We start from the raw sequence: 12,426 nt of genomic DNA on the forward strand, positions 1-12,426 counted from the left end.
ATCATAAGGTGTGGAAGACCTACTTATTCTAATCTCCAGGATGAACTGGAGAAAGACTTTTCTGCAAGTCCCCTGAAGGGACAGTTTTCGGCCCTGTCTGTGATATCCCTTTAAGAATTACTAGCTATCAGCACTTCCTCCTATTTAAGGAAGTGCTATTCCTTCACTCAGGGCCTGAAAATTAAAGTGGATTCTCACATTTTGTTTTCCTAAGAACAAAACTTTGTATTATCCTTTCAGGTCCTATCTTACAACTTGCTGTGTTGCTTTTGTGGCTATCTTGCTGCACTTCTTCCCTGCTGATACTCAGACTTCAATACCATCCCAGATCCCTACGCTAGCCGGATCTTCTTGCACACGCGATCCGAAGTCGCGCTCACACACGCTGCTACCAGAACGCCGCTGTTAGCTCTCTCTCCGGGCTTGCTCTCACCAAGGTGTCATTCACCGCTCTCCATGCCACACCACCGCCCTGGGGAATACTGGATCATTATCCACGCTGCTTTTGGGTATCGTAGCATACTAACCTGATAAACTCTCTTTTATTTCAAGTTATGTTTGCTTATATAAATTAGGTGCTTTTTCCTGATTAACCCATCTCCTTGCTGGGCAATATTGTGTGTGTGCTGGAACTTTGTATATATATTTTAGAGTGTTTGTGTGAGTGCGTGGACCTTGAGGAAAACTAACTGAACATTCATATTGGAGTATTAACTTTGAATGCTAAAGACTTATCCTGAATATTTAGGATTTATCACATTACTGCTTAACCAAGCTTTTTGAGCAATTATTCATACAACTCTGAGGCTTAGAGAGTTTCTCTCATAACCTTTATTTTTTCTTTATTATGAGAAATGCCATACTATAGATTCAATTACAAAAGTAAATGCTCACCTTTTGCATGCTAGTAAAATAAGTTGTTTTTACCAGCTGTTAATAAGAATAGAGCAACATTACTATTATTTTCTTGATAAAGTTATTCAGCTAATTCAGTGAGATTGTATATCACAGAATTTTCAGGCCTAAAAAAGTTTTTTTTTCAGATCATGGATCCTAATGAAATAAAAAATGAATTTTCTAATATTCATCAAAAATTAGAATACCTTGCTAGAGCCTTAACTGAGGTACAAACGGAGCATAAAGCCCTCAAAACCCTAATAAAAGATTGTATGCCAGGGAAAGAAGCTGAAGTTCCTGAACCTCACATCCAATACCCACAACCCTTTTCGGGTAAACGTAGCGAATTCAGGGATTTCAAAAGTGCATGCAAACGCCTATATCAGACCTAAAACTTATCATAGTGAAAGGATCAAGGTTTGCACCACTATCTCTTTCCTCCAGGGGGAGCCTCGCTCCTGGGCTAATAGATTCTTTGAAAGTGAACATCCAATAATAGATTCACTTGAAGATTTTTTTCTAGCAATGACTGCGTTGTATGAGGATTCCCACACTCAAATAACTGCAGAAACTAAATTAAGATCTATGAAACAGGGGAAAAGGAACATAGAGGAATATATCACAGAGTTCCAAATGTGGATTGATGACTCCCAGTGGAACGAAATCAGCTTAAAGAACCAATTCAGATTGGGACTATCTGAATCCCTTAAAGATGAATTGTCCCGATTAGAGATGCCTGACACACTTAATGGATTGATGAAATTAAGCACCACATTGGATCGCAGATTACGTGAAAGAAAGGCTGAAAGAGCTTCCTATGAAGTTATGCCTAGACGCTCCTATCCTTGCCCTTCAAACATGGAAAAGGCCACCTCTAACCAGATTCCTATGGAAATTGGAGCTATAAGGGGTCCTCTAACTCCTGAAGAAAAGGCCAGACGTCGATCAGAAAACCTCTGTCTTTATTGTGGACAAAAAGAACATTCGGTCACAAATTGTCCATCACTGCTAAGAAAAAAAAAGGGTAAGAATCAATTCAATCATAATATTTTGCATATCTCACAAAATCCACAACTTACTCTCATCCTTTCTTTACAGTGGGATCAGAAAAACGTGCGTTCTAATGCTTTGATTGATTCTGGGGCGTCAGGAAATTATATTGACACCTCCTATGTTAAAGTTAATAAAATTCCAATTGTTTGCAAATCACATCCTGTCTCTGTTAAACTCATAGATGGTTCTATCATACAACAGGGCCCCATTACCCACCAGACAATCCCTCTACTCGTAACTACTGACAAGGGGCATTCTGAATATCTTACTTTTGACCTTATACCTATCTACATGCATACTCTCATCTTGGGTTTTAGTTGGTTACAAATACATAACCCACATATTGATTGGTCATCATCACAGGTAACCTTTGATTCTGACTTTTGTGTAAAGACTTGTTTTCCCTATCAGGTAATTTCTGCTATAGAACATGAACTACCTGAAATTTATCAGGACCTGGCAGAGTTATTTGATCTTAAAGAGGCAGAAAACCTCCCACCACATAGGGAGTTTGACTGCCCCATTGATTTAATACCTGGATCTCAAATACCTCATGGAAAGATTTATCCTCTTTCACAAGAAGAACTAGTATACTTACGTTCATATCTGGATGAAAACCTGCGTAAAGGTTTCATCTCTCACTCAACATCTCCTGCTGCACCCGGAATGTTTTTAGTACGCAATAAAGACGGAACAATTAGACTTATTATTGACTACAGGGCCTTGAACGAAATAATAATTAAAAACAGGTATCCTTTACCCCTCATTCCCGAACTACTCGAAAGGTTAAATGAGGCTACAATATATTCAAAATTAGATCTAAAGGGCGATTATAACCTAATTCGTATAAAAGAAGGACATGAATGGAAAACTGCATTTAGAACTCGCTATGGACTTTTCCAATATAACCTAATGCCCTTTGGGTTAAGCAACACCCCAGCAACCTTCCAACATTTTATTAACGACATTTTTCATGATCTAATGGATATCTGTGTCGTCATATATCTAGACGACATTCTGATATATTCTAAAACTCCCATAGAACATGAAAAGCATGTCATATGGGTGCTTGCTCGTCTCAAAGAGCATAAACTATATGCGAAATTGGAAAAATGTGTTTTCCATGTGTCTAAAATAAAGTTTTTGGGTTATATAATAACCCCAAACAAAATAGAAATGGATCCTGAAAAAGTATCTGCCATTGAAAATTGGCCTACACCCACGACTGTAAAATCATTACAGCGGTTTATAGGCTTCGCAAATTTCTACCGTAAATTTATTAAAAACTTCTCCTCAGTAGTAAGACCCCTAACACAATTAACAAGTATAAATAAGCGTTTCAAGTGGTCAGAACAAGCTCAAGAAACCTTTGAGAGACTTAAGAAGTTGTTTACTACAGCTCCCATATTATCACTGCCTAATTTTGATCTACAATTCCAATTGGAGGTAGATGCCTCTAACACAGGCAATGGGGCTATTCTCTCCCAACAAGATAAGGAAATTGGTGAGGTTCACACCATTGCCTTTTATTCAAGAACATTGACTTGTGCTGAATCTAACTATAGAGTGGGTGATAAAGAACTCCTTGCAATAAAATGTTCTCTAGAACAATGGAGACATCTATTAGAAGGGTCAGTAATTCCATTTCTCATTTATACTGATCATAAAAACCTAGAATACTTAAAGAAGAATAAGACTTTAACAGCTAGACAGGCAAGGTGGTCAATTTTTCTAGATCGCTTTAATTTTATTATTACCTATAAACCTGGGAGTCAGAACACCAAAGCAGACACACTTTCCCGTATACATGAGTTACTTCCTCAGGAACAATCTAACTTTACTATCTCACCAGAAAAGATAATAGGTAATCTGACACCACTAGAAGAAGAGGTTTACACCGCTTTGAAACATGATTCAATTCCATTTCAGCATTGTTCTAAAGATCCTGAAACAGGTCTCTTTTATCATGAAGAACAGTTATACATACCCGAGAAAATAAGAACATCCATTCTCTCTCACACCCATGATGATACTATTTCTGGTCATCCTGGTATCCAAAAAACCATTGAACTTACCCGCCGTAAGTTCTGGTGGCCAGGAATGAATAAATACATTTACGATTACGTATCTGGGTGTGAGAACTGCGCCAGTAATAAAGTAGATCACAAGAAACCTATAGGTTTACTTACACCTCTGCCCATTCCAGATAAACCATGGAGTACAATTGCCATGGATTTTATAGTGGAGTTACCTGAATCACAACAATATAACACCATCATGGTAATTGTTGACCATTTAACAAGACTGGCACATTTCATCCCACTAAAGGGATTACCGACTGCTATGACAACTGCAAAAGTATTTCTTGACCAGGTTGTCAGACTACATGGACTACCCTCTAATATAATTACTGATAGGGGTACCCAATTCACCTCCTCCTTCTGGAGATCCTTATGTAAGCTTTTGAAAATAGACCACCGTTATACCACTGCTTTCCATCCCCAGACAAATGGGTTGACAGAAAGACTGAACCAGACTATTGAACACTTTTTACGCTCTTATATTTCACATTTACAGGATGACTGGTCAGTATTCCTTCCTATGGCAGAATTTACACACAATAATTCAATATGTACCTCAACCAAAATGTCCCCCTTTTTTGCAATTTATGGGTATCATCCTAACACCATAACCTTATCCCACAAAGCAGTGAATTCACCAACAGCCATAGAATTTTCTTCCACTCTCCAAGAAAGATTGAGTATTTTAAAGAAACATCTATCTGTGGCCAAAGATTACTAGAAGAAATATTATGATCGGAAACATGCAATCGGACCTGATTATAAAGTAGGTGATTTAGTACTCCTTTCGACCAAGAATCTTAAACTTCGGGTTCCCTGCAAGAAATTGGCAAACCAGTTTCTGGGACCTTACCCTGTGGAACAAATAATGAACTCCAATGTGGTCAAACTTAAATTGCCCAAGGATTACAGAATTCATCCCGCCTTTCATATTTCATTGTTAAAACCTTTCCACTCAATGACTCGCACTAGCAATGATCCTCCCCCTCCTATACTAGTGGATTGTCAAAAGGAGTTTGAGGTCGAATTAATACTGGATTCTAGGATTCGACGGCACAAACTAGAGTATCTCATTAAATGGAAGGGATATGGCCCTGAGTATAATTCCTGGCATCTTCACTCCGAAGTCCATGCCCCTCGCTTGGTGAGGTCTTTTCATCGAAAATACCCTCTCAAACCAGATCTGGAATCCCCGGGGGTGATTCCCTGAGAAGGGGGGGATGTGATATCCCTTTAAGAGTTACTAGCTATCAGCACTTCCTCCTATTTAAGGAAGTGCTATTCCTTCACTCAGGGCCTGAAAATTAAAGTGGATTCTCACATTTTGTTTTCCTAAGAACAAAATTTTGTATTATCCTTTCAGGTCCTATCTTACAACTTGCTGTGTTGCTTTTGTGGCTATCTTGCTGCACTTCTTCCCTGCTGATACTCGGACTGCAATACCATCCCAGATCCCTACGCTAGCCGGATCTTCTTGCACACGCGATTCGAAGTCAGGCTCACACACGCGGCTACCGAAACGCCGCTGTTAGCTCTCTCTCCGGGCTTGCTCTCACCAAGGTGCCATTCACCGCTCTCCATGCCACACCACCGCCCTTGGGGAATACTGGATCATTATCCACGCTGCTTTTGGGTATCGTAGCATACTAACCTGATAAGCTCTCTTTTATTTCAAGTTATGTTTGCTTATATAAATTAGGTGCTTTTTCCTGATTAACCCATCTCCTTGCTGGGCAATATTGTGTGTGTGCTGGAACTTTGTATATATATTTTAGAGTGTTTGTGTGAGTGCGTGAACCTTGAGGAAAACTAACTGAACATTCATATTGGAGTATTAACTTTGACTGCTAAAGACTTATCCTGAATATTTAGGATTTATCACATTACTGCTTAACCAAGCTTTTTGAGCAATTATTCATACAACTCTGAGGCTTAGAGAGTTTCTCTCATAACCTTTATTTTTTCTTTATTATGAGAAATGCCATACTATAGATTCAATTACAAAAGTAAATGCTCACCTTTTGCATGCTAGTAAAATAAGTTGTTTTTACCAGCTGTTAATAAGAATAGAGCAACATTACTATTATTTTCTTGATAAAGTTATTCAGCTAATTCAAGTGAGATTGTATATCACACTGTCTGTGTTACTGCACAAGAGGTTTGCAGAGCTTCCAGATGTGCAGCCATTTGTTAAGACTCTTCTGGGATCAGACCTGTGTTTAGATCTAAGGCTCCTCCTTGGAGTTTAAATCTCGTCCTTAAGGTTTTGCAATGGGTTCTGTTGGAGCCTATGCATGAAGTAGACATTAAATTGTTTTCTTGGAAGGTTCCTTTTCTACTGGCTATTGCTTCTGCGTGCAGAGTATCTGTGATTGCTGCCTTGCAATGCGTCCCTCCTTATCTGGCTTTTCATGCCGATAAGGCTGTTCTACGAACCAGGTTAGGTTTTATTCCTAAGGTTGTGTCAATTCCCAACATCAATCAAGAGATTGTGGATTCTTTCTTATGTCCTAATCCTTCTTCGTCAAAGGAATGTTTACAACGTATTTCTGGATGTGGTTTGTGCCTTGAAGTTCTATCTTCGGGCCATGAAGGAATTTAGAAAAACCTTTTTCTCTGTTTATTCTCTTTTCCGGGAAGCGTAGGGATCAGAGGGCCTCTTCGACTTCCTTATCTTTTTGTCTGAGGAGTGTCATCCGTTTAGCATAGAAACGGCGGGAGATAAGCCTCCTCTGAGGATTATGGCTCATTCTACGAGAGCAGTGGTTTCTTCTTGGGCCTTCAAATATGAGGCCTCTATGGATCAGATTTGTAAGGCGGCTACCTGGTTCTCCTTACATACTTTTTCCAAAATTTTACAAGTTTGATATTTTTGCTTCTGCTGAAGCAGCCTTCGAGAGAAAGGTTTTGCAGGCTGTGGTGCCCTCAGATTAGGGTCTGCCTCTCTTTTTTCCCTCCCGTTAGCATTCCGTGTACTCTAAAGTTTGGGTATATGTTTCCCACAAGTAAGGAATGCAGCTGTGGACTCTTCCCATATTAAGATGGAAAACATAAATTATGCTTACATGATAATTTAATTTCCTTCTGTATGGGAAAAGTCCACAGCTCCCGCCCGTGTTCTCTGATGGGCGGCCCTAAATTTGAAATTTTTTCTTCTGGCATCTTCTTCACCCTGAGATTTCTCCTACTGTTCCTTGTTCTCTCGGCAGAATGACTGGGGTTATGAGGAAGTGGGGGAGGTATTTAAGCCTTTGGATGGGGTGTCTTTGCCTCCTCCTGGTGGCCAGGTTCAGTATTTCCCACAAGTAAGGAATGCAGCTGTGGACTCTTCCCATACAGATGGAACTGAAATTATCAGGTAAACATCATTTATGTTATTTTTGTAGCAAAACTTTTGTAATGATTCATTTTTCGACTGTATTTACAAAATGTACTTCAATGACCCTAAACCAAATACCAAGAGTCACAGATTCTAAAATTGTACCACCCCCTCCTATCTACTTTTATTTATCTATCTATCTATCTATCTATCTATCTATCTATCTATCTATATATATATATATATATATATAACTGTAAATTAAATCATTTTTACTATTTCATATTCTGGTTTGCTTCTATATTTCATACATAGAATGTATGACATAAAACCACTGCTTCAACTCACAGGAAGGCTCTTGTTTTCAGGTAGTACAGATATGGGAAATGTAACATGGAATTGTGCAAAAAGCCTAGGGCAAGACTAGTTAACCTACAGCTTAAGATAGCAGAACAGGTACGCAGCATGCAATGCCACCCCTCTAATGTCACCATACTGCTTAAAAGAAGATTGTTTTTTTTAGATTATAGCCAATGTTGGCACACACTGAAAAAGTTTTACCACACTTTGTGTAGAGCACAACATATAGTATATCATTTATAAGGTGACTAGAACCTGTATTTTGTGGTACGTGCAATGTTTCCAACTCACTTAGGCTGTATAGTATTGCATAGAAAGGAGATGAAGCCATAATTGTCATTTAAGACATTTATTTCATTTCAGAAGCTGTATTCAGAACTGCCAATGGATATTAAGATTTGTTCTACCTTGTCTCCAACTAGATCTTCGAATACGACAGGGGACCAATGATATACGATAGCCCTATGAAAGGTCGTCTTCACTGGAATGGCAGCAAAGATCTTCAGGATGTTTCTATTACCTTACATAATGTGAGACTGAATGACTCGGGAGTCTTTACCTGCAATGTAACACGCATTCTCCATTTTGATTCATACCGTCACTCTGTTCAGAGCAATGTAAGCATTAACCTCAGGGTCACAGAAGAAGGTAGGTAGTGATGCAGTTTTATTCCACCCTCATTTTATACGAAAAAATGTCATAACAATACAAATAAATGGAGACTATATTTCCAAATCACCATTCCTGCATTATAAGCATTGTACAAATATAACAGTTTACTAATCTTACAAATTATCCACAAGAAAGCTGTTTAGAAAGATGGTGGTCTATGGGCATCTGGGAGTGAAGGGGAAGCAAAATAAAACAAACCCATTGTGGATGTTTTTTTTTTCAGACCCAGTGCGCAGTGCAATGCTTTACCGCGCAGCAGCAGGAGAGTACCGTACCACAGGTCCTATCTGCACTGTGCTACATCCCTGTTATAATCCATGTACAGACAGGACTAATATGCAGACCTGGCTGTGTTTCCTTTTTGCTGTGCTTCCATTCCACCTTGCTGGACTCAGTCATTAGTGCAACATTTTACTCGTGAAATCAAGCTAAAGAGTTTGATATTATCGTTTTGTTTATTATATGCCATTTTTTTGTACCTTTGACAACAATGTTGTAGACCTTAAAAACCTTTATATTTCGGAATTTAGTGGCGAAAAAGACCATTTAGGGTTACTGTGTAAAATGTTTTCCCCTTTTATTTCTTGCCATTTTACCTGCTGGACAGTATAAAATTGTTTAAAAATAGACCCTTTACTTTTATTTTGGCATCTGAAATAGACGATTTTGTCTGTGATATTTCCACCTATACATGAAGTTTCAATACTTAAGTACTTACAAAAAAAAAAGCTATGTAAACACAGTCATCAGAAGAAATTGCACTCCCAGTTGGGGGTATGCGAGATAAGTAATAAAATGTTAATTTTGCAATTGTTCTGTCTAAATATTAAACTTTCATAAACAAACTGAGATAAAACAAGAGTTTATAGAATTTAGATAGAAAGTAGTCAAATAAGGAGATATGATTTCCTTGTAAGCTCAGCCCATTTTAATGGTTTATGGTGACAAAAAAAACCCTGTTATCTCATATAAAAACATAAACATAAAAGAGGAAGTTTTTAAACGTTGCTGAAACATAGGGAGCAGTTAACTACAATCACACCAGTTAACTGATGTTTCCTGTCTCCTTAGCAAACATCAGAACCATCGGCATATACATTTAGAGCTATTCAGAGGTTCATCCAACAATACCTTATAGGGACATGAAACTCAAAATCTTTATTTCATGGTTTAGATAGAACATGCAATTTTAAACAACTTTCTAATATGCTTCTGTTATCAAATCCTCTTTGTACTCTTGGTATCTTTTGTTAAAAAGCAGGGACATAAGCTCAGCAGCGTGCACGTGTCTAGAGGACTATTTGTCGGCAGTTTTGCTACTATGTTATCTGGCAGCACTATTTCCTGCCATGTAGTGTTCCAGACACCGACTTACTTACGGCTAGATAACGAGTTTTGCGTTATGAGCGGCGCGGTACTAACTTGCAAGCTATTTCCACCGCTCCACTCCCTATAGCGCTGCTATTTCAGGTTTTCATAAACCCAGTGTTAGCAGGCAATATTGCAGCGTTGAGCTCCATTGAGCACCATACCGCACTCAAATACCAGCGCTGCTTTGAGCTGGTTTTACATGCTCGTGCACGATTTCCCCATAGACATCAATGGGAAAGCCAGCTAAAAAAAAAGCCTAACACCTGCAATAAAGGAGTTTAAAGCTCCGTAACGCAGCCCCATTGATTCATATGGGGAAACAAAATTTATGTTTACACCTAACACATACACCGAGTCTAAACACCCCTAATCTGCCGCCCCCGACATCGCCAACACCTACATTACATTTATTTACCCCTGATCTGCCGCCCCTGACATCGCCGCCACCTACCTACATTTATTAACCGCTAATCTGCCGCCCCCAATGTCATTGCTACCTACCTACACTTATTAATCCCTAATCTTCCGCCCCCAACGTCGCCTCCACTATACGAAAGTTATTAACCCCTAACCCTAACACCCACTAACTTGAACATAATTAAAATAAATCTAAATAAAAATTACAATTAATACCTAAATAATTCCTATTTAAAACGAAATACTTACCTATACAATAAACCCTAAGCTAGCTACAATATAACTAATAGTTAAATTGTAGCTAGCTTAGGTTTTATTTTTATTTCACAGACAAGTTTGTATTTATTTTAACTAGGTAGACTAGTTACTAAAATAGTTATTAACTATTTACTAGTTACCTAGTTAAAATAAATACAAATTTACCTGTAAAATAAAACCTACCCTGTCATACACTAACACCTAACCTTACACTATAATTAAATAAATTACAAACAAAAAAAAACACTAAATTACACAAAATATTTTTTTATCAAATATTTAAACTAATTACACCTAATCTAATAGCCCTATCAAAATAACCCCCCCCCCCCCCCCAAATAAAAAAAACCCTAGCCTAAACTAAACTGCCAATGGCCCTTAAAAGGGCCTTTTGCGGGGCATTGCCCCAAAGAAATCAGCTCTTTTACCTGTAAAAAAATACAAACAACCCCCCAAAATAAAACCCACCACCCAAACAATCAAACCCCCCAAATAAAATCCTATCTAAAAAACCTAAGCTCCCCATTGCCTTGAAAAGGGCATTTGGATGGGCATTGCCCTTAAAACGGCATTTAGTTCTTTTTCAGCCCAAACCCTAAGCTAAAAATAAAACCCACCCAATAAACCCTTAAAAAAACCTAACACTAACACTAACACTAACTAAAAGTTTTTGAAGACCGGACATCTATCCTCAACAAAGCCAGGAGAAGTCTTCATCCAAGCGGCAAGAAGTCCTCAACAAAGCCGGGAGAAGTCTTCATCCAGACAGCAAGAAGTGGTCCTCCAGGTGGGCAGAAGTCTCCATCGAGACGGCATCTTCTATCTTCATCCTTCCGACGTGGAGCGGCTCCATTTTCAAGACAAGAGCATCCTCTTCTGACGACGGCTACTGAAGAATGAAGGTTCCTTTAAGAGATGTCATCCAAGATGGTGTCCCTTGAATTCCAATTGTCTGATAGAATTCTATCAGCCAATCGGCATTTAAAGGTGAAAAAATCATGTTGGCTGATGCAATCAGCCAATAGGATTGAGCTTCAATCCTATTGGCTGATCCAATCAGCCAATAATATTGAGCTTGCATTCTATTGGCTGATTGGAACAGCCAATAGAATGCAAGCTCAATCCTATTGGCTGATTGGATCAGCCAATAGGATTGAAGCTCAATCCTATTGGCTGATTGCATCATCCAATAGGATTTTTCACCTTTAATTCCGATTGGCTGATAGAATTCTATCAGCCAATCGGAATTCAAGGGACGCTATCTTGGATGACGTCTCTTAAAGGAACCTTCATTCTTCAATAGCCGTTTTCAGAAGAGGATGCTCCACGCCGGATGTCTTGAAGATGGAGCCGCTCCGCGTCGGAAGGATGAAGATAGAAGATGCTGTCTGGATGAAGACTTCTGCCCGCCTGGAGGACCACTTCTTGCCGTCTGGATGAAGACTTCTCCCGGCTTCATTGAGGACTTCTTGCCGCTTGGATGAAGACTTCTCCCAGCTTCGTTGAGGATGGATGTCTGGTCTTCAAAAACTGTAAGTGGATCTTCGAGGGTTAGTGTTAGGTTTTTTTAAGGGTTTATTGGGTGGGTTTTATTTTTAGCTTAGGGTTTGGGCTGAAAAAGAGCTAAATGCCCTTTTAAGGGCAATGCTCATCCAAATGCCCTTTTCGGGGCAATGGGGAGCTTAGGTTTTGAGGGCCATTGACAGTTTAGTTTAGGCTAGGGGCTTTTTTATTTTGATAGGGATATTAGATTAGGTTTAATTAGTTTAAATATTTCATTACTTCTTTTTTATTTTGTGTAATTTAGTGGGTTTTTTTTGTAATTTAGGTAATTGTATTTAATGTAATTTATTTAATTGTAGTGAAAGGTTAGGTGTTAGTGCAACTCATGTTAGTTTTTATTTTACAGGTAAATTTGTATTTATTTTAGCTAGGTAGCTAGTAAATAGTTAATAACTATTTAGTAACTAGTCTACCTAGTTAAAATAAATACAAACT

At 38.6% G+C, this 12,426-nt stretch overlaps 1 protein-coding gene across 1 annotated transcript in view; it reads left to right on the forward strand.

Annotated features, from left to right (window-relative positions):
- Positions 1-12,426, forward strand: part of SCN3B (sodium voltage-gated channel beta subunit 3) — a 115,312-nt gene that overhangs the window by 80,980 nt on the left and 21,906 nt on the right. Inside the window, exon 3 of the mRNA XM_053691524.1 lies at positions 8,133-8,358. Coding sequence (XP_053547499.1) covers positions 8,133-8,358 — 226 coding nt within the window. The remainder of the gene's footprint in view (positions 1-8,132; positions 8,359-12,426) is intronic.

This window comes from Bombina bombina, chromosome 8 (assembly GCF_027579735.1).
Source record: "Bombina bombina isolate aBomBom1 chromosome 8, aBomBom1.pri, whole genome shotgun sequence".
Lineage (NCBI taxonomy): Eukaryota > Metazoa > Chordata > Amphibia > Anura > Bombinatoridae > Bombina > Bombina bombina.